The 23,356-nt window shown below is 32.1% G+C and overlaps 1 protein-coding gene across 1 annotated transcript; it reads right to left on the bottom strand.

The window, feature by feature from the left end:
- Positions 1–80: 80 nt before the first annotated feature.
- LOC130892405 (cadherin-99C) lies at positions 81–22,138 on the bottom strand. The gene is made up of 25 exons (XM_057797821.1): positions 21,769–22,138; positions 18,707–18,785; positions 17,400–17,465; positions 15,474–15,652; positions 15,300–15,422; positions 15,119–15,212; positions 14,420–14,583; positions 13,842–13,991; positions 13,400–13,618; positions 13,054–13,248; positions 12,685–12,997; positions 10,248–10,540; positions 10,049–10,189; positions 9,686–9,970; positions 7,925–8,098; positions 7,653–7,862; positions 7,285–7,416; positions 7,093–7,209; positions 6,783–7,032; positions 4,729–5,158; positions 4,199–4,534; positions 1,427–1,654; positions 929–1,173; positions 381–498; positions 81–317 (listed from the first exon to the last, which is right to left on the bottom strand). The coding sequence occupies exons 2-25, from the start codon at positions 18,774–18,776 to the stop codon at positions 188–190; spliced, it is 4,662 nt and encodes a 1,553-aa protein (XP_057653804.1). The 5' UTR covers positions 18,777–18,785; positions 21,769–22,138; the 3' UTR covers positions 81–187.
- Between the last annotated feature and the right edge of the window lie 1,218 nt (positions 22,139–23,356).

Below are 23,356 nucleotides of genomic sequence, written 5' to 3'. Positions count from 1 at the left end.
TAGACCTCAAAACCACATCGTTGAGTTAATAACGGTCCCATAGAGTTGATAGTGGAAAATGGATGAAAAAAAAAGAACAATTCAATTAAAACTAAATATATTTTAATATCTATCGTAAAACATCAAATTCGATTATAACCTCAATAGTATAAATTATAATCGCGCGACTATACAAGGTAATTATTATTTACAGTTCGGTGGTAGTTTCCACGGGCGAATGGTCGTAACTAAAACCCATATTTAAATAGTCTTTTTTCCCTCTAAACATCACGTTTTCGTTCGTCGGACTGGCGTTCATTTCGTCCTCATCGGAAGATCTATAAAGAAAATACCGGTTTATATCTCTTTTGACCTCATCAGAACGGTGTAATTATACGTACCTATATGTGTGATCATTTCTAGTGGAATGATCCAAGTTTTTAGAGAGAATGTGAGTGTCGCCTACGCTAGAGGCTCTCGCCGTCGTCGCCGACTCGCTACTAACCGGACTTTGTTGACCTGTAAGAAATTTTTTGAATTTCGTAGCGGGAATAAATTTATCGTTTTGACTTGTATTCACTAACTACAATGTTATCATATTTATAGTTTAATTCACAAATTTATTTTTAGAACAATGATATTTACGACGTTGTCAAATTTACAGTTTTCATCTTCTCACTTATACTCAGCATGCGCAGTGTTGTCAGATTTGTTTTTATATTATTACTCATTTTAATTTGAATTTCAATTACAATGTTATTTCTTATTTGCAATTTTCCAAATTTTGACATTTACGATGTTGCCACATTCATTATCTTTTTATTACTCACGAAATTCGAATTTTGATGTGCACGACGTTGCCAAGTTTACTGTTTTTATACAATTTTTTTATTTTTAAAAGTTGTACATTTACAATGTTGCCAGTTTTACAGATAATTTGCAAACTCACCGTATTTCCTGATGTTGATGTCCTTAGTAATGTAACTTACGTTATCCAGACTGAACGTATGATTTTTATTACTGAAATCCAAATGAAGATCATTGAAATCTTCTTGATCGTCTACAGGGACGCACATTTGTAAAACTTGCGTTTCGTATTCCTTCAAATTCGGTTCTACGTAAACTGTATCATATCGCGTGGGACTAGAAGGTACCGTATATTGTCGCTGAATTTGCTTTTTATACGATTTGTATCTAAAAATGTCGTTTATACTGAATAAATACCAAAATAAAAACTAAAATATGTACGATTTCATTAATTTTATTAAAATTGAAATAAACAAATAAACTTAGTCCGGTCCTGACTTTCGATATTTCGATGTAACGTAAAAGAAATATTTAAAAAAATACAATTGACAGGAAAACATAACCTAAAAATAGAAATTCCAACTTCACCTTGTTAAGTTATCGGGTTTATTTAAAACGGGAAAAAAATTTTTTTACTTACCTCGACCACGATACGCAGATGTAAACAATTCCTACAAAACCTAAAACGCATATGATGCAAGCTATAACAATCAATCCGTATGGGAAAATATCTGTGTTGAAGGAGGCTACTGTCGTATTTTTTGGTTTTTGTATCATCAAAGGTTCGTGTATGTTGAATGCAGTGTGTTTTATTTGACTGGTAATATCGAAGGTTATGTTCGCCATCGCCGTTTTATCACGTATGGATCTAAAGTTTAACAAAACAACAATAGTTTTTCACTAGAGAGCAGATTTTTTACTTCCGATAAGTACCTGGTATTAAAATAATGAGAATTTAATTATGGCAAGTTTTAAAATCGTTAAACTTTACACTAATATACAAAAAGAAAACATTCTTTAGATATACTCACGTAATAATTATGTATATGGGATAATGCGGGGTTGTCAAACTGAATTTTAATTCAATACATTTATAATTGTTACAAAAGAATTCGTAGGTGTGGTTGAGATGTTTGTAGCACCATTATAAATTCCAAAAAGAAATCTGGCAATAATTATTTTATCGTATTTATATGAATAATAATTATCGAGTCTAGTTAATATTGAAATTGCAATTCAATAACTGTATTAACAATAACGGTAAGATTTTATTAGGCCAGGTGTTGATTGTAAAACAAATTTTTTTTATTAATGGAGATTAGTGAGCAAAATAATGTACAGGCCTACAAATAAATGTTTATTTATTCATAAGGTGATGTCTTTAACGGTTATACATTACGTAATGTATATAATTAGCATTAAAAATCGAAATTACAATATATAATACAAGAAAAAAATAGAATATAGAAGTGAGGTTAGAATTTTCTTTTACGTTGACTTGAAGAAGCAAAAATTATCAAAATAACATTGAAAATTTTGTAATTGTTGCACTTTTTATTAATTATACGACCAAATTGTCAAAAATTGAAATTTTTTATTATACAATGTTGCCGGATTTTATTTTCATTCACTCACTTTTGTTTTTTTGAAATTTCGACGTTTACAATGTTGCCAAAACATTTTCCGATCATTCACTTACAATGTTGCCAAAATATTTTTTGATCATTCATCTTTTTTTTTGAAATTTCGACGTTTACAATGTTGCCAAAACATTTTCCGATCATTCACTTACAATGTTGCAAAAATATTTTTTGATCATTCATCTTTTTTTTTGAAATTTCGACGTTTACAATGTTGCCAAAACATTTTCCGATCATTCACTTACAATGTTGCCAAAATATTTTTTGATCATTCATCTTTTATTTTTGATTTTTCGACGTTTACAATGTTGCCAAAACATTTTCCGATCATTCACTTACAATGTTGCCAAAATATTTTTTGATCATTCATCTTTTTTTTGAAATTTCGACGTTTACAATGTTGCCAAAACATTTTCCGATCATTCACTTACAATGTTGCCAAAATATTTTTTGATCATTCATCTTTTTTTTTTTGATTTTTCGACGTTTACAATGTTGCCAAAACATTTTCCGATCATTCTTTTACAATGTTGCCAAAATATTTTTTGATCATTCATCTTTTATTTTTGAATTTTCGACGTTTACAATGTTGCCAAAACATTTTCCGATCATTCACTTACAATGTTGCCAAAATATTTTTTGATCATTCATCTTTTTTTTTGAAATTTCGACGTTTACAATGTTGCCAAAACATTTTCCGATCATTCACTTACAATGTTGCAAAAATATTTTTTGATCATTCATCTTTATTTTTGAATTTTCGACGTTACAATGTTGCCAAAACATTTTTCGATCATTCACTAACAATGTTGCCAAAATATTTTTTGATCATTCATCTTTTATTTTTGATTTTTCGACGTTTACAATGTTGCCAAAACATTTTCCGATCATTCACTAACAATGTTGCCAAAATATTTTTTGATCATTCATCTTTTTTTTTTGATTTTTCGACGTTTACAATGTTGCCAAAACATTTTCCGATCATTCACTTACAATGTTGCCAAAATATTTTTTGATCATTCATCTTTTATTTTTGATTTTTCGACGTTTACAATGTTGCCAAAACATTTTCCGATCATTCACTTACAATGTTGCCAAAATATTTTTTGATCATTCATCTTTTTTTTTGAAATTTCGACGTTTACAATGTTGCCAAAACATTTTCCGATCATTCACTTACAATGTTGCAAAAATATTTTTTGATCATTCATCTTTTTTTTTGATTTTTCGACGTTTACAATGTTGCCAAAACATTTTCCGATCATTCTTTTACAATGTTGCCAAAATATTTTTTGATCATTCATCTTTTATTTTTGAATTTTCGACGTTTACAATGTTGCCAAAACATTTTCCGATCATTCACTTACAATGTTGCCAAAATATTTTTTGATCATTCATCTTTTTTTTTGAAATTTCGACGTTTACAATGTTGCCAAAACATTTTCCGATCATTCACTAACAATGTTGCCAAAATATTTTTTGATCATTCATCTTTTTTTTTTGAATTTTCGACGTTACAATGTTGTCAAAACATTTTTCGATCATTCACTAACAATGTTGCCAAAATATTTTTTGATCATTCATCTTTTATTTTTGATTTTTCGACGTTTACAATGTTGCCAAAACATTTTCCGATCATTCACTTACAATGTTGCCAAAATATTTTTTAGTCATTCATCTTTTTATTTAATAATATCCTGTGATACTGACAAAATAATCGATTTTTAAGGTTAGAAATTGAGAGTGAATAACATCAATGTGTTTCTACTCACTTTGTAACAATTGAACTATTAGTTGGTAGTATTGTATCGGTTTCGGGGTCGATGACGTAGAACCAAACATCACTAGCCGCACTATCGATTTCTAACGTATTATTACTTCCGATATATTCCCTGGAAGTGAGTTTTTCAATACCGACTATTAATCCCGAATTTTCTTGAAGAATTTCAATTATATCGTCGATTTTCGTTTGAACTACATCAGGTTTGGCGTCGCCTATCACCAAAACTAACCTGTTGCTAGGGGATCTAAGGTTAATTATCAGAGGAGCGCGAATTTCGAAGAAATCCGTACTAGAGTTTGGATTGTCCCTAGCGACAACTTCGATTCTAAAAAAAAAATAAATAAATTCATAAAATTTTTCGAAATTTTGAGAATTTTCGTTACCGAAAGATATAAAGCAAAAAAATTTCGCTTGATTTGGCAACACTGAACTACTGTCAATGTAGTCATAGTGCATAAAACAGTGACATCTGACGTATCATCATTTTTGTGATTTATTTTCATTTTTTTAAATTTTTACCTGATCGGTAGAATCGATTCGTCAATGTTCTCGAATGATTTCTTCGTTTTAATGATGCCAGTGGATGAATCGATAACGAAAAATTCGTCGCTGTTGTTTCCCGCCAAAGAATAACTTATTTTACCATATTTTCCACTATCTTTATCATCGGCTTTGACTTGAGTTACCGTCGTCGATATTGGAGAAGAATACGAGACAGCCGCGTAGTATTTCTCGACTCCGGAGGTAGGGAATACGAAGAAAGGTTTATTATCGTTAACGTCAACAACATTAACTGTTATTTCAGTAATTGCGTATTCTTTGTTAATGAAACCTTTCAAGGACATTATTTCGACTTCGAAGTCGTAAGATTCTTGAGTTTCGTAATCGAGAGTGTCGTTTAGATAGAGGGCGCAGTTTCGATCCTCGGTAGTGTTCGTGTAAAACTTATCTGAAAAATTAATGAAAGTAGTGAATCGAACGGGGTTTTCACCGGAGGGGATACGAGTTATTGGATAAAATTTGTTTCAAATCTACTTTTATAATTAATTAAAATCATAATCACGAAGACGAATCCGTAATAACCAGATTTTTGAGAAAACTCTCGAAGATGATGTCCACTTTCATTGCACTAGGTAACCGAATGGGGCTCATCGATACATTATTCTAGAAGAAGTTTCAAAAAATCCCGCCGATAAGATTTTAGATTAGTACGAATTTTATAGAACTCCAGGAGAAGATCTTTATAACCAAGTGCCCGTGCTGACGTCGTCGATACTAAAATCAATAAAAGCGGCTCGAAAAAATCTCAGATACGACTTTCGGTTCATTTGAGCGAATATTTGAGAAAAGCTCCCGGAGATGACGTCCAAGAATCAATACACCAGGTGTCCGAATAGGGATTCCTAGTACTAGATTCGAAAGGGTGGAATGAAAAATCCCCTTGATAGGATTTTCTATTGGTTTACACGAATTTTTCAGGAAAACTACCGGAGTTGACGTCCAAGAATCAAAACACCAGGTTCCGCACATGGACTGCTGGAATTAAATTTGAGAGGATGGACTGAAAAATCCCCCTGATATGATTTTCGGTTAGTTTGTACTAATAATTCGGGGAAACTTCCGGAGATGACGTCCAAGATTAATGACACCAGGTACCCGAATAGGGATTCCTAGTACTAGATTCGAGAGGGTGGAATGAAAAATCGCCTTGATAGGATTTTCTATTGGTTTACACGATTTTTCAAGAAAACTCCTGGAGTTGACGTCCAAGATTCAAAACACCAGGTTCTGCACATGGACTGCTGGAACTAAATTTGAGAGGATGGACTGAAAAATCATCCTGATATGATTTTCGGTTAGTTTGTACTAATAATTCGGGGAAACTTCCGGAGATTACGTCCAAGATTAATGACACCAGGTACCCGAATAGGGATTCCTAGTACTAGATTCGAAAGGGTGGAATGAAAAATCCTCTTGATAGGATTTTCTATTGGTTTACACGAAGTTTTCAGGAAAACTCCTGGAGTTGACGTCCAAGATTCAAAACACCAGGTTCCGCATATGGACTGCTGGAACTAAATTTGAGAGGATGGACTGAAAAATCCCCCTGATATGATTTTCGGTTAGTTTGTACTAATAATTCGGGGAAACTTCCGGAGATGACGTCCAAGATTAATGACACCAGGTACCCGAATAGGGATTCCTAGTACTAGATTCGAAAGGGTGGAATGAAAAATCCCCTTGATAGGATTTTCTATTGGTTTACACGAATTTTTCAGGAAAACTCCCGGAGTTGACGTCCAAGATTCAAAACACCAGGTTCCGCATATGGACTGCTGGAACTAAATTTGAGAGGATGGACTGAAAAATCATCCTGATATGATTTTAGGTTAGTTTGTACTAATATTTCGGGGAAACTTCCGGAGATGACGTCCAAGATTGATGACACCAGGTACCCGAATAGGGATAGATAGGGTTAAATACTTAAAATATCTCGGAGATGATGTTTTTCTAACCTCCTCTCCAGCTCGGCGACTGATAAATTGTTAGGTTAGGTTAAAATTTTCACTTACTCTCTTTGTTACCCGAAATTATTTGACACTTCAAAGGAATGCCTCCACCGTGTATCTTACTGTTAACTATAGTAAGAGTTTTGATCTTATAACCGACAGTCGCATTTTCCGGCACCTGGAGATTATAAGAAGAATCCGCAAATCTCAATCCCACTTCTGGAGCCACGGTTGCCACATGTTGTATATATACATCTACGGTTATAACGGACGAAAGTTGCGGTTCACCTAAATCGAAAGCCCTTACGTCAACCTACGAAAATAAAATTACATTTTACTGAAAATCAAGTTTATTGACTGAGTAAGTACGTGCCTGATATTCTGTATCTATTTCTTTTTTCAAGTCGTTAGTTACGCGTAGTACACCGGTGTCTGGATCTATTTGGAAGTATTTTTCGGCTTTCCCTCGTCCAACTAATTCATATCTAACCTGAAACACGATATTTCCTTAGTCTAGCAAATTTTTTTTTCAAAATAATTGCGTTGGAATGAATAAAACGTTTACCTTATTACCAGGAGCGGTTCCGTCGGAATCTGTAGCGACTAGAGTACTAACGACCGTCCCGATTGGTGCGTCATCTTCTAAAGTTATCGGATGGGGAATTATTGTAAATACTGGAGGAATGTCATTACGATCCTGCAAATAAAAATTAAATAAATTTGAAATTGTGATTTGGTGGAATAGTATCGGTCATATTATGCTCATTTAAATCGTAAAAACCGATTCTATTCCACCGAAATAAACGTGGAAATTAAAATTTAGATTTTTCGGTTTTTATAAGCACATCTAAAAAATTTAAAAAAATCTAAGAAATATACAAGGGTAATTCAAAATTTAAATATATATAAATTATAAAGTATTATTATAATTACCTCGACGTGTATAATAACTTTTGTTGTACTTCCATTACTGCTCGACATATTTTCCAAAGTACCAATAATCAAAACGTGCTTGTTGTCTTTTTCATAATCCAATCCTCTAGTCGTATAAACCGCCCCCGTATTTTCTTCTATCCTAAATAAATCGGTGGGTCCTTGGTGTATCACATAAGTAATTTTTTTAACAGTATCAGGATCGGTGGCCTGAAAAAAAATTATTTAACGCGACATCTATAGGGTTAAGTCGAAAAACTTTCGTCACTAACCTCGACTTTAGTGACGTAATAGTCAGGCATATTTTCGGGAACGTTAGCTTCGTATTGGGGAGTCTTAAAAACGGGCAGTTCATCTTCTACATCTATAACTTCTATAGAAACAGTGGCTGTTGCTATTCTAGGATCCGTTGCTCCATCTTTGGCGGTAACTACAAAATGGTATTCCTACAAAACCAAATTATTATTAATTTCAAGTCAAAAAAATTAATGGTCGAAGTTTACGAATGAAAAGAGAAGAAGAAATGAGAGGTTGATACGATTTTTTGGTTAGATAGCATGAATTTTTCAGGAAAACTTCCGGAGATGACGTCCAGGTTTTAGAGCATCAGTAACACGAATGGGATTGCCGTTATAAAATTCGACAGGATGGTCCAAAAAATTTCCCTTATGCGATTTTCGATTAGTTAGTGCTGATGTTCAGGAGAACTCCCGTAGACGACGTCCAACTTTCAATACACCAGGTACTCGAATAGAGATTGCAGGGACTAGATTCGAGAGAAATGAGCGAAAAATCCACCAGATACGATTTTTGGTTAGATAGCATAAATTTTTCAGGAAAACTTCCGGAGATGACGTCCAGGTTTCAGAGCATCAGTAACACGAATGGGATTGCCGTTATAAAATTCGACAGGATGGTCCAAAAAATTTCCCTTATGCGATTTTCGATTAGTTATTGCTGATTTTCAGGAGAACTCCCGTAGACGACGTCCAAATTTCAATACACCAGGTACTCGAATAGAGATTGCAGGGGCCTAGATTCGAAAGAATTGAGGGAAAAATCCACCTGATACGATTTTCGGTTAGTTAGCATGAATTTTTCAGGAAAACTTCCGGAGATGACGTCCAGGTTTCAGAGCATCAGTAACACGAATGGGATTGCCGTTATAAAATTCGACAGGATGGTCCAAAAAATTTCCCTTATGCGATTCTCGATTAGTTATTGCTGATTTTCAGGAAAACTCCCGTAGACGACGTCCAAATTTCAATACACCAGGTACTCGAACAGAGATTGCAGGTACTAGATTCGAAAGAATTGAGTGAAAAATTCACCTGATACGGTTTTTGGTTAGATAGCATGAATTTTTCAGGAAAACTTCCGGAGATGACGTCCAGGTTTCAGAGCATCAGTAACACGAATGGGATTGCCGTTATAAAATTCGACAGGATGGTCCAAAAAATTTCCCTTATGCGATTTTCGATTAGTTATTGCTGATTTTCAGGAGAACTCCCGTAGACGACGTCTAAATTTCAATACACCAGGTACTCGAATAGAGATTGCAGGTACTAGATTCGAAAGAATTGAGTGAAAAATTCACCTGATACGGTTTTTGGTTAGATAGCATGAATTTTTCAGGAAAACTTCCGGAGACGACGTCCAGGTTTCAGAGTATCAGTTACACAAATTGGATTGCCGGTATGAGGTTCTTCTGATACGATTTTTGATAATTTTCAAGAGCACTCCCGAAGATGATGTCCTGGTTTCAATACACCAGGCATTCCAATATAGGTTGCAGGTACTAGATTCAAAAGAATGGACTGAAAAATCTCCCCGATACGATTTTCGGTTAGATAGCATGCATTTTTCAGGAAAACTTTCGGAGATGACGTCCAGGTTTTAGTCCACCAGTTACACGAATGGGATTGTCGGTATAAAATTCGACAGAATGGACTGAAAAATCTCCCTGATAAGATTTTCTGTTAGATAGTATGAATTTTTCGGGAAAACTCTCGGAGATGACGTCCAAAACATACCTTTTGGTTTTCGTAATCTAGTGGCCTATTGGTGGTTATCTCTCCTGTTTCGTTGTCGATATCAAACGGTAAATCGTTAGGAATAAAATACGTGACTTTTGCATTGGCACCTTCATCGGCATCGGTAGCGCGTACGAACCCAACGGTCGTTCTATTCAGACCTTCTTTAACTTTAAAACGATAAGGATCACCGACGAATTCCGGATTTTTATCGTTGATATCTGTCACTTTTATATTGACACGCACCGTACTGAACAATTTTCCGGCGTCTTCCGCTTTTATAACCTAAAAAAAATTATAACTCGTTTTTGTCTGGAATATTTCCTATAAATACGGGGGAAAAACAAGTTATATGGAACTTACTAGTTGATAAGTGTTCAAATCTTCGCGATCCAGTTGTCTAATTACGGTGATGACGCCACTTTTCGAACCGATCGCGAATTGTCTTAGATCGTTACCGGAAGCTATGGAATACGTCACCGGATCTCCTTCCGGATCTACAGCCTTGAAATTTCATATAAAAATAAGTAGATTGAGAAATTGTTGTTAATAAAATCTTTACCATTATGGTAGCTATTGTGGAGTTTATGGTAGCGCCTTCGCTGACTTCAATATCGTAACTAGATTGTTCAAACACCGGTGGTTGGGTGTTGGGACCTGGACTTATGGTTACTTCGACTATAGCTTGACTGTATAATCCACCTAAATCGGTCGCTTGAACTGTTAAACTGTATTGTTCGCCTGCGTTTAATTTACCGACTGTTTCTATCACTCCCGTCATGGGATTTATGGTGAATTTATTGTTGCCGTTATTAGAAACGTGATAAATGGAATATCTAACGATAGCGTTTTCGCCTGAAATCAAAATTAGTAATAAAAATTCTCTACTATCACCAATCTTCTTGATAATCTATCCAAATGAAGCGATTTATTTTTTTCAATATACTAGTATCTTTTGACCCAGTGGTCCTTATGTATCAGCAAAATACAAAAAATAAACAATATGGCATTGGTATATGTTCCATTGTATCTGCTGATACGATTTTCGTTTAGTTTGTGCTAATTTTCATGAGAACTCCCGAAGACGACGTCCAAGTTTCAATACACCAGGTACTCGAGTTTAGGTTGCAGGTACTAGATTAAAAAAAAATGGTCTAAAAAATCCCGCTGATAATATTTTTGGTTAGATAGCATGAATTTTTCAGGTAAACTCCCGGAGATGACGTCCAGGTTTCAATACATCAGGTACTCGAATAGAGGTTGCAGGTACTAGATTTGAAAGAATGGACTAAAAAATCCCCCCGATACAATTTTTAGTTAATCAGCATAAATTTTTCGGAAAAACTCCTGGAAATTACGTTCAGATTTCAGGGCACCAATTACACAAAATGGATTGCCATTATAAGATTCCCCTGTTACAATTTTCGTTTAGTTTTTGCTAATTTTCAAGAAAATACCCGATGACGACGTCCAGGTTTCAATATAATACATAGTCGAATATAGGTTGCAGGTACTAGATTCAAAAGAATGGTCTAAAAAATCCCGCTGATACTATTTTTGGTTAGATAGCATGAATTTTTCAGGTAAACTCCCGGAGATGACGTCCAGGTTTCAATACATCAGGTACCCGAATAGAGGTTGCAGGTACTAGATTTGAAAGAATGGACTAAAAAATCCCCCCGATACAATTTTTAGTTAATTAGCATAAATTTTTCGGAAAAACTCCTGGAAATTACGTTCAGATTTCAGGGCACCAATTACACAAAATGGATTGCCATTATAAGATTCCCCTGTTACAATTTTCGTTTAGTTTTTGCCAATTTTCAAGAAAATAACCGATGACGACGTCCAGGTTTCAATATACTAGGTAGTCGAATATAGGTTGCAGGTACTAGATTCAAAAGAATGGACTGAAAAATCTGCCCGATACGATTTTTGGTTATATAACATGCATTTTTCCGTGAAACTCCCGGAGATGACGTCCAGGTTTCAGTGCACCAGTTACACGAATAGTATTACGGGTATAAAATTCAACAGGATGGTGCGAAAAATTCCTCAGATACGATTTTACATTAGATCGTGCTAATTTTCAAGAGAACTCCCGTAGACGATGTCAGAGTTTCAATAAACCAGCTACTCGAATAGTGGTTACAGGTACTAGATTTGAAAGAATAAACTAAAAAATCTCCCCGATACGATTTTCGGTTAGATAGCATGCATTTTTTCGTGAAACTCCCGGAGATGACGTCCAGGTTTCAGTGCACCAGTTAAACGAATAGGATTACCGATTTAAAATTCCATGAGGATGATCCGAAAAATTCCCCATTTTCCCAAATTTTCGATTAGTTTGTGCTAATTTTTAGGTGAACTTCCGTAGACGACGTCCGAGTTTGAATACACCAGGTACACGAATAAAAATTGCAGGTACTAGATTCGAAAGAATTGAGTGAAAAATCCACCTGATACAATTTTCGGTTAGTTAGCATGAATTTTTCAGGAAAACTCCCGGAGATGACGTCCAGGTTTCAATACACCCGGTACACGATTAGAGATTGTAGGTACTAGATTCCGAACGATAGTCTGAAAAATACCCCTGATACGATTTTCGGTTATACAGCATAAATTTTTCAGGAGAACTTCCGAAGATGACGTACATTTTTCAGTATTAAGATTGCATTGGTATCAGTCTCATTAGTCGTATTAAAATCTCGTAAAAAATAACGATTATGTTGAAACTAGCATTAAAAAAATCTATCAAAACATCCATTATTAATTAAAAAATCTTTAATCAATTGCATTCGTCAGCAAAAAACATAACAGTTATAACAAATTTTTGTATCACACCTCGTATATTTCGATTAGAAAAACAGTTATTTCCGAACTTACACAAGTAGAAATTTACATCTCTAACTATAACAGTTTCCTACGATACCGGTAAATATTCGACCTGTCAATTTTACACGTAAGATGGCATTGTAAACATCATTAAAGACTCCTACCTTCATCGTTATCAGTGGCTTGAATTGTAGTAACTATTCTTTTTCCTTCGCCGGCTGGTACTGAAACCGGTTGGATGATTGGTAGCATCGGAGGGTTATCGTTAACGTCTATAAGATTAACTGTTACCGATACCGGAGCACTAGCGGCGATGCCGTTCTTCTCTCTAGCGACTATTTGGAATTTGAATTTTCCGGGACTCGGCGGGTCTCTGTCTAAATTATTTTCGTTGACGATCAAATGATTATCTTTATCGATGGCGAAATACGGTGTTGTCATTTCGAAGGTGTAACTCGGTTTCGGATCTTCTGGTCCCTAAACCACCAAAAAATAAAATATATAAAAACATAATTAATTTAATTTAAACTTACGAAATCTTTGTCCGTTACGCTTATCAATATCGGCTGACCGTTATTATCTAATACTTCTTTTCCAATGGGAGAGTTCTCCTTTACGTAACCTTCTTGAGAAGATAAAATAATTTCCGGTGGGTGGGAATCTACTGGTCTCACTGTAATGAATAGTTTGGCGGTCGTCGATCTTTTTGCTTCGGAAACTTCTTGAGCCTAAAGCCACAGATACAAATCCATATTTCTTAAATCTACATATTATTATCACAATCTGGCAACAATGTTTATGTTATAAGTTCACTGGTGTATAACGTATAAATTAATACAATACAAATATTGAAATATTTTTAAAACAAACAATTCTAACCTTGATTATTATACTGAATTTTTTCGTAGTCGAAGTATCTACCGGTTTAATTTGATGGACTTGTCCAGTATCAGCATCGATCCGGAAATAATCACTGTACGTTTCCGGTGAACCGCTGACGAAAGAATATTTTATCAAAGAATTGACTGTATCCATGTCTACCGCTTGGATTTTCTCGGGTGATATATTCAAAACACCCTGTAACATACCACTAGAAACCTAAATGGAAAAAAAAATTAATCTTTATTAAAAAAAAATCTCGTATAAAGGCATTGTGACGAATTCGTCCACGACACGGACCGTGAGGCCGGTCCTGTTCGGTTATAATGAAAACATCACAATATGATTGATATATTCCGGAAAATTGAGCTCGTATGAAATAGTTAAAAAAACACAGGTCCGGCACGGCTCAACGCGTCTATCATATATTTTACATACTCACCGATGCGCTATATTCTGGATTGATGCATGCTCCGTCGAGCAGCATGCAGTTTTTGTAAATAAACGAAGGCGGTAGATCGTCATCGTCTTTTATATTCACCGTTAAAGTTGTCGTGGATGAAAGTCTTTGAGAAGGATCACGTGCTCGATCCTAAAAACGATTTTCCGTTCATAATTAACAAATTCAACAATATCTTGAATTTCTCGTCAGCACCTTTTATTATAAATTCATATTTTTGTTAACTTTCATCCTGACGTGATTTTTAAATAATTGATTAGTGCACGTTTATTTTTGTAAAAATTTAAATATTTGAAAATTGACAATATGGTGATGGGTCCAATTCAAAATAATGTGAATAAATCATTAACGAGGACAAATATTGCGAATAAATATCTTAAATTAAAGTATGAACACTTGAAAATATTGTTCTAATAAATACCACATATTCCTTAACCTAAAAGTTTTAATAAATTTATTTGTGCACCTCTGACTATACTTCGATAACCCCACTCTCCCCTACCTATATTATAAGTTCTTAAATTTTATGATTATAAACAATTATAATGATCGTTACTTACAGTTGCAACAACAGTAACATAATATCTTTGAGTTTTTTCAAAATCCAACGTTTTATTGACAGTCACTTGACCTTGATGGGGCAAATTTATGGCGAAATATCCATAACCGTCTTCGCTGTGGATACGTCTGTCTCCTATACTATCATCTTGTGGCAAGAAATCAGCTGTAGGAACAGTAGATATAGTTTTACCTTTCCTTTATTATAAAAAATATTTTTTTTACTAGTTTATATCGGGAGAAAAACTCACACACGACACTGCCACAAAAACAACCTCATAACTATTTATAACAATTAAATAATAAGTTTTATAAATCTCTATTGTAGTAATAATGAATGAGCAGACTCTGTCATGAACACTCTAAACTTTGTTTTAAAACATTCTCAATCTACGTACTAGTTGCTAACTGATTTACGCGCGCTTTAATCCATCCGAAACTTATGGTACAGCATCCTAAACAGCGTTGCCACGTTGTTATATCCGTAAAAGGTATTTTATTTTTTAATTAATACGTTTTTATTTAGTAAATTGTACTAATTTTGTTAAATATCAATAATTCATGTGTAAAATAAGCGTTATAAGGATATTTCAACTTCTATTAACGAAGTGTATTATTATTACATTCATATTTATAAAAAAAAAAAAATGGCAACACTGATAGAATCTTAGACGTGATTGGAATATTTAATAATGTCTTACCTTTCACTATGGAATAATCGATTAGTGCATTTATTCCTGTATCTTTGTCCTTAGCCACGATATTCTGGAAAATTGTTGTACCTACTGGCGTTAACTGGGAAATTGAGAAAAAAGTTTATTCTTTTCAGTGATTACAAGATGGATGAAGGTATTAAGTGGAATTTATTGAATAAAAATTTACCTCTGATATGGTTGTTTCATATGGCGTATTAATGAATTGAGGCGCGTTATCATTAATATCAGTCAGTCTTACGATTACAGGAATAGTCTTCTTTTTATGCGTCGATTTAACTGTACATATCAACTGAAACGAATTATTTGTAATTTCGTGTAGAAATATTGTAAATTAAATTACCTGGAACACAATATGGGAAAGATTGTTTTCGTCTCTGTCTAATGGCGATAGTAGTTGTAGCTTTTTCCCGTTAAGAAAAAATAACGGGGGGCCTTTGGGGAAAGACAAATCCAAAAATATATCTACATTTGGTTCTCCCGAAATTGGTAACACTATGGGATTTGTCTCTTGACTAATGGCTATAAAAAATTAAATAACAAACATTTACTTCCGGAGATACCGGAAGTGGCCATTATCTCAGGAAGTTCGATACATCTTTCCAAGATCTATCGGTGTGTAAAAAGTCATTATTGAAGCATGCGCAGAAGAATATCTATGAAAAAAGTATGCAAATGAATCATTTTTATCAAAAACCTTAACTCAACCTAACCTAACCTTACAAAAATTATCAAATTTTCATTATATCTATTGATTTTTAGTTAAAATAATGCATTTGCATAATTTTTTCACATAAACTTTTCTGCGCATCCGTCAATCATCATCATAACCTTCCTCAGATAATGGCTACTTCCGGTTACTCCAGAAGTAAATGTTCCGCATAAAATAGAAATGATAAATCAGTTTCTTGCATCACGAATAGTCTATAATAGAGTTTAATGATGATCGTTGTGGGGTTTTTTATTAATTAGTTCTATTTTCTAAATTTGTTTTATTATACCTAATTAACAATATAGTAGTTTGTAGTATAATCCATTCAATGTTATTTTTTATCATCCTGTATATACTTTTCTTTTTTATTATATGCTACCCCTCGTATATACTTTCTCCAGTTGTTTTTATGGGCTTATTAAATATAATTTTATTCCATGGATATCCTTGACCTTCTAGTACTTTAAAAAAAAAGTTGTGATCATCGCTTTATACAAATTTTTTTTAAATATCAGTCATTGTTTAATGTTAATAGAAACATATTTGTAAATAAAGAAAAATAAACGAATTCGTATTGGATATGTTTATAGGAGTGGCTTTGACTTTTATTATAATAATATGTTATGCAGATATTTGGTTTCAATGTAATTTGATAAAAATATAAAATGATATCATGATCTCACAATTAACAGATTTAACCTTCAAATTTCCATAAATGTCTTAAATAAAGTGAGTAAATGTTATTTCAATATTTAGTTAGGTTAGGTTAGATTATTTGTGTTAAATATGGTGAAATCTATAAATATATGAAATTAATCCCGCCGCCACTGTTAAGAAACGTGTATTAATGGTTGCCTACAAGTAGTTCTCTCATAATACCCAATGAATTAAATTCAACTTTTAATCAATGATAATACCAATGTTCTATTAGTGATAGAAGAGAAAAATATAAAACTTTTGTACGTTTTCTTTGGATAAAGTTGATTAATAATAGCATTTTTCGTGTTAATTTTTTCGACGACAACCTCTCTAAATTAAATAAATGGCATATAAGGTGGTATCAAAGTGAATTATGTTATAATGTTAATTTTAGTTCAACATTTTTTTTACATAATAGTTTAATTTTCATTTTTTAATTGTGATTGTTTTATTTCCTTTCCTTTCATTATTGTCCACAACCGTTTTAATACATTAGGCAACCAACTTTACAATTAGAAAGTTCTGTGTTTTAAGTTTGGTTAGCCATGATCTGATTTATTCTGTGATAAATTAGTGACAAGTGACATATTGACAAATCCTTCTAGAAGCACCGTATCGAGAAGTGTTAAAATGATTGTATTGCTGTTGAATTGATTGTTGCAAAAAAAATAATTTTTTTAGTTAGTTATACGACTTGTGTGTGTTACCAACTCTCAATATACCCATTAACTTATTTACTGATAAATTTGATTGTTTTACTGACCTCATTTTAACTAATTATTTATAACAATTATTATTGTTTGTTATCGTGTGTGTTTATAAACTACAATAATTAGAAACGAAAATTGATATACTTACAAGTACCTCGACTTTCCTCGATATCTAGAATTATATTAGTTGCCCCTTTTTCTACTTCGCATAATCCTGAAAATGAAAGCTTGCATTAATTTCTTGCTTATCGAACGCTTTCTATTATTTATTTACATAAAATTACGTAAAAAAGAAAAGGAAAACTAATGGGTATTCATGGGAAGTGGAAAATATTGATAAATACACAGTGCAATGTGAAGTTCAGTGGTTAAACTAGTAATTGTTTATTTTCATTTCATCATTATTTCGTTAATTCTTTCTTCAATTAATAGTAGAATACAAAATTAACATCTCAATTTAATAAACAAGAGATGTTTATAAACAACAATTATAAAATTAAATAGAATAAACTCATATACGTGTCACGGTCACCAAAATGAAAATAATATTAATGAAAACGTGACAAATTTCTGTCAATTGGAGTGTTTGAACTGAAAAAATAATAAATTGAAAGGTTATTGGACGTGAAAAAAATAATTATACGTCATATCTCTTTTTGGTAAATGTCCTGAATTAATTTATAATTTCGTGTTAATTGATTTACAACCAATCAATCAAATATCATGGAAATCAACATTTCATTCATTTTTGGAAATTGGAACATTGCGTGTTTTCTTTTTTAATACAGTCTTGAGTCAAAAGAAGCCAAATCTGGTTAATAGAAGAATCAAAAGACGTGATTTTGAATGATAATACTCAAGTTTCTAAAAAATTAGTTTAGTTTAACTAATTCCATGGTCGATACAAAGTTTAATTATCTGTAAACATATTTTTAACCTTGAATATTTCAAAATATGTTGAAGATATGATTAATTGGACTTCTTCGGACAAAAACCACATCTTGTACGTTTTCTACACAACTAAAAACAGTCCAATTGTACATCGATTAAAGATATTATGATTTGTTTTACTAATCCAAGTACATGACCTTCTATACCGGTTCTATTAACACCCATGTACTATTTTAATGAAAAATACATTAAAAAACTGTTAAAATCTTTGATCACGAACCGCCAATGCGTGCTGTTGTTTCAATATTAGGTCAGGTTAGGTTATGTTAGGTTAGGAATCTCGTTCAGAAATAGGAGTTACAAACATCAAGTTTAAGTTAGGAAAAACCTTTAAATGATACCAAATAAGGTACCAGATTGTTAGTGTTTATATTTTTTTTAATGATTACGTGTTTTAGAAACCTAATATTTGATTTCGGAAAGGTGAAAAATATATATATTGCCGTGCGTTGACGGCGGGTTTAAAAATTATTGTAAACCGTGTTTATATATTTGTTTACTCACCTTGAGCTTGAATCTTTGGTAAGAATAATAATAAATATATTATATACGTTATCCTGAAGATATACGCCATTCGAAAACTCTGTAAAAAAATGAAAAAAAATCAACAAACAAAAACGTCTTTAAATCGTGTAGCTTGGCTATGGGTGGAGGTGGATAAGATCGTAAATTTGTTTATTTGACATCCTTAAACTCCTCTCGAAACTTATATATATAATTCGATGTGAATAACTTCAAAAATCGAGGGTCTAAAGTAAAAAAAATCGATTTTTTGCACGTTTTTTACAAATAACTCGTTTCCTATGGGTTTTACGCTATTTGTGTTTATTATCAATATTGTAGATCATTAAATTCTCTACAAGTTTTATTTGAAAAATTTTTTCATTCGGTGAATCGTTTCTGAGATAGAGGGCAGAGAGAGATCACAAATGTATCGAATTACATTTAAAAAAAAAATTAATTACATTTTTATTCATTTCCCATTATTTTTTATTTATTTAAGAATAATTACTATAAATTTGAATTAAAATATGATTAAAATTTTTCTCTCTACGATTTTGAAACTACAAGTGCTTTTAAATGAATTTATACTTGATTGGAAATAAATAATTAAGCAAAAAATATTCAAATATAATGTAATTGTTGATAAAAAACGAAAATTATTTATAATTATATGGTTAGCAATAATTTATAAGGGATTATTTTGATCGGGAATACGGTATTCTAACCGCCCTCTATCTCAGAAACGATTCACCGTATGAAAAAATTTTTCAAACAAAAGTTGTAGAGAATTTAATGCTCTACAATATTGATAATAAGCACAAATAGCGTAAAACCAATAGGAAACGAGTTATTTGCAAAAAACTTGCCAAACATTGATTTATTGATAAAAAAAAACGGTTTTCCTAAAGTGCAAAATTACTTTGTAAAGTTTCCTCAAGGTTATTTTAGTAATATATTCAACTAATTAAAATTCCCACTTTTAAATACAAGTATTTATATATGTAAATCGTGATACTAACTTACGAGGGTGGTTCTAAAAGTACTCGGCATAATCTATAGATGGCGGTAGGTGTTAGAAAGTACACAATCTTTCCACATTACCTCAGACCTTTAATATTAGTGACTCTCAGATCATCTGTTCTTGTAAAAAGACAATCCAGTTCCAAAATATTTGAAAAATTAATATTCGACTATATATAAGTCACTTTAGCATCATATTCATAGTCTCCTGGTACATTAATTTTTGGTAATAAATGTTTGAAGAGTAAATCGGCGTACTACTAATACTTATATCCTATCTGATGTCCCAAATACCGTCCTTAATTGAAAAATACGATATTTAGTAGAACAAATATGGTTCTGAATAATTAAGTCACGATTTGAATCGAATTGTTTGTACAATTGTAAACATAAAATGTGACTAGAATTCATTAAAGCAACGTCGATGAAAGCCAACAGAATTGACGTTTGTGTATAGTCTTTGGAACTGACAGGTACTGTTTTATGATAAAAAACGAGTAATGGATGTTTGGAAAAGCCTTTTGTAACTATTTTGCTAGTTTCCGGAGTAGTATCCCACATTAAAATATCCAAATAACAACCCTGTTTTACCCATTGTTAGTTCCGTATTCTGTGTAGAGTTTTGCCTTCAACACTTCTCAGTATTTTCATTTCTATCATACCTCGTATATTGGAGCATCAAATTTCTTTTTTTTTTTCTTAGTAATTTTAAGTATTTTATCAAACTAAGCTGTTTATTTCTTACGCAATTTCGCTAACATACCTTCGAGTTGTATAATAGCTGGCATTAAGAAATAACGACAGTATCACGTGATTGTACTAAACGGATAAAAATCGAAAAAAATTCAATTGATTCTTATGCAACAAATGACGAGAAAGCGACATATAGCAAAGAAAAAAAAATCAGGAAACGATAAATCGTTCTAATTGGATTCGCGTTAGATCGTTTGAAATACAAATCAAATTAATTCAAACTATATTTCTATATAGTTTCAAAAAAAAATCATAACAGACTCAGTTTGACGAAATGGACACGTCTAACAATATCAGGAGAAAATCTATCAGGTGGCAAGTACAGTCGTGTACCTTTTTAACGTTTCTAATATTTAAATTAAGAATTCTCACACAAAAGATATTCTCTATAGTGGAAACAATTCATAACGTGAGAAATATTTTACAAATATCTGTTTATAATTGCGTTGTAATAATTAATATGCACTTTCTTCGTGACGTAAACGTTCTGTATTATATCAATACAAATAAATATTCTCATGGAATTGGTTATATTTTTAAGAATTCTATTGGAATATTACTAAAAGTTCTCGTTTGATTAAAATATCTCTTGTGCAAGTGAAATTTTAAGGTTAGGGAACAGGAGAACAGGAGGAATCAATTTTATTTCATTTACGATCTTTTTCGTCACAGATATATTATTATTCCTATGCTATCCATGATAATTATAATTGATTTATCTATGGGAAAATTTTGACATTTCGTATTAAATATGTCAATTGACTGGTGGATAACTGAAAACTAAACAGTTCGAAAATGTGTAGCTCGCAAAACATAACCTAAGAATAAATGAAAACTGATATATTTCGATGAACTTAATACATTTCAAACCCAATTTTCTTTGTCAGGGTTCCACTCGAAACATCCAATATTTTTCCTTAGTTTTCCATATTTTTTTTTCGTGTTTGCGTATTAATTTATGAAAAACAACCGTTTATTGATGATGTGAGCTGGTAAATAAGTCTCGACGGAATATGAGAAAGAGATATATCGAAAGGAGGTTAAACAAGAATTCTAAAAGAGGTCAACAAGAGATGACAACAAGAACGGTATATATTTAGCACTTCGATAATTGATTCAACATTTTTTTTTGAAACGAACTTTAAATTTACCGTATCTCGTATTTTTCTAAAGTATTTTAAAAATTTTTTAATACGATAATCATTTTAAAAGAAACTTTACATTCCTAATGAGCCACCCTGTGTAAATAAACATAAAAGTCGTTGCATCAAAATAATAAGAATACGAACCTTTGCAAACAGTTCAATGGATGCAAGAAATTAATCCCATAAGGTGAGTGTCAACTTCGTACACTTTAAAAAAGTCACAAAGCACTTAATATAAACAAAGATATTCCCAAAAGTATCATCGTATATAGTCGAAAATCAAAACCAACCACTGATCGTCACCATAAACACACCGAGAAAAAAAAATCAAACTAAAAGAGATCTTCTAAAGACACCTGTCGTTTGACTTCTTCCTACGACGGTCGTACTCTCGGTCGAGTTCGAATAGCGGTTATAAGTACTAGAGAAGTTACCTCCTTATGTTGCGCTAGAGACCTGACCCGGGTGACTGTTCAGGTATGTAGGTGCTTTATGTAAAACGTAAAAGTTGATTGGAACGAGGTAAACGGTGCAAGACGAAGGTTAATAAATTTTTAGGCTTGGTGGAATTTACTTAAGCGTAATTTCTTATCTATAGGCAACTTTCTATACGTAATGAAACTAATAATCAAAATTATACCATAAAAAATTTATATTTCCTTATAATTATATAATTATAATTGATTTTTAGTGTGTCTTATCTTGTATTACTAATAATATATACTTCATTTATCAAATATTTCTTATTTAACGTGTTTTATTAATAAAAATACATAAATTAATCCGATACAAATGTATCGCCATCTATAGAATTTTTAACTAACTCTAATAACTAGAATATAAAGGTTCCTGTAAAATAGATTCCCAAGAAATACAATCACAATATAGATGGCGAAATTAGGTAAAATAATCATTTCCAAATGACGTACAAAACAATCAATTATTAATCTAAAATATCTTTTAATTTTCGAGAAATTGTACTCAAATTACTTCGTTTAATGAGACCTCTCTTATAAATAACATCACATTAACTGTAATAGTGAAATAGAGATGGCGCCTAAAGAGTCATGCTATTTCCGTAATAATTTTACAAATACGTTGTTTAGACTCTTGGAAATCATGTTTCAAGACTTTTTAATATACTTATTCGTAAATTCAGACTAATGTGTAGGTTTTTTTCTACAATTAAAACGAAAAATATTTTATAATTAAGTTTGCCATCTATTAGACGCTAGCGGAAGCTCAATTATATGAAGGCTTAAAAATTTTGTAGAAATTCTTTAATTACTAGATATTAGTGATGGTGGGTGTAGTTAGAAATATAATATGTCATATTCAAATTCAAAAGGAAATATATTCAGCATGTAAATTGATCAGCAATAGATTTTGTCGTTTAATATATTGGAAAGTTTGTCCTGCCATCTATGAAACGGTAGATCAAGCTCATTAGTTTAGATATTTCAAGTTTCTGTAATATTAATATTATAATATAGATGGCGTTACAACTGAAATATATAATGAATGTATTTTATTTAATTTTCAATAAGAAACTTTTCGTTTCTATGGATTAAAAACCTTTCTACTTGTTTGATTTAGGTTGTATCGAATAATTTTTATCAACCGATGTAACTGACTGGCTAGATATGTTTTGTTGTAATGTTATTTCATTTTAATATTATAGGTTATGAGAAACCGATAAATTAGTACAAAAAAAAATCTATTTTAAAGTTTG

This window comes from Diorhabda carinulata, chromosome 4, assembly GCF_026250575.1.
Source record: "Diorhabda carinulata isolate Delta chromosome 4, icDioCari1.1, whole genome shotgun sequence".
In the NCBI taxonomy this organism is placed as follows: Eukaryota; Metazoa; Arthropoda; class Insecta; order Coleoptera; family Chrysomelidae; genus Diorhabda; species Diorhabda carinulata.
The sequence above is the reverse complement of the archived record's forward strand: the minus strand, read 5'-3'. Positions and strand labels throughout refer to the sequence as shown.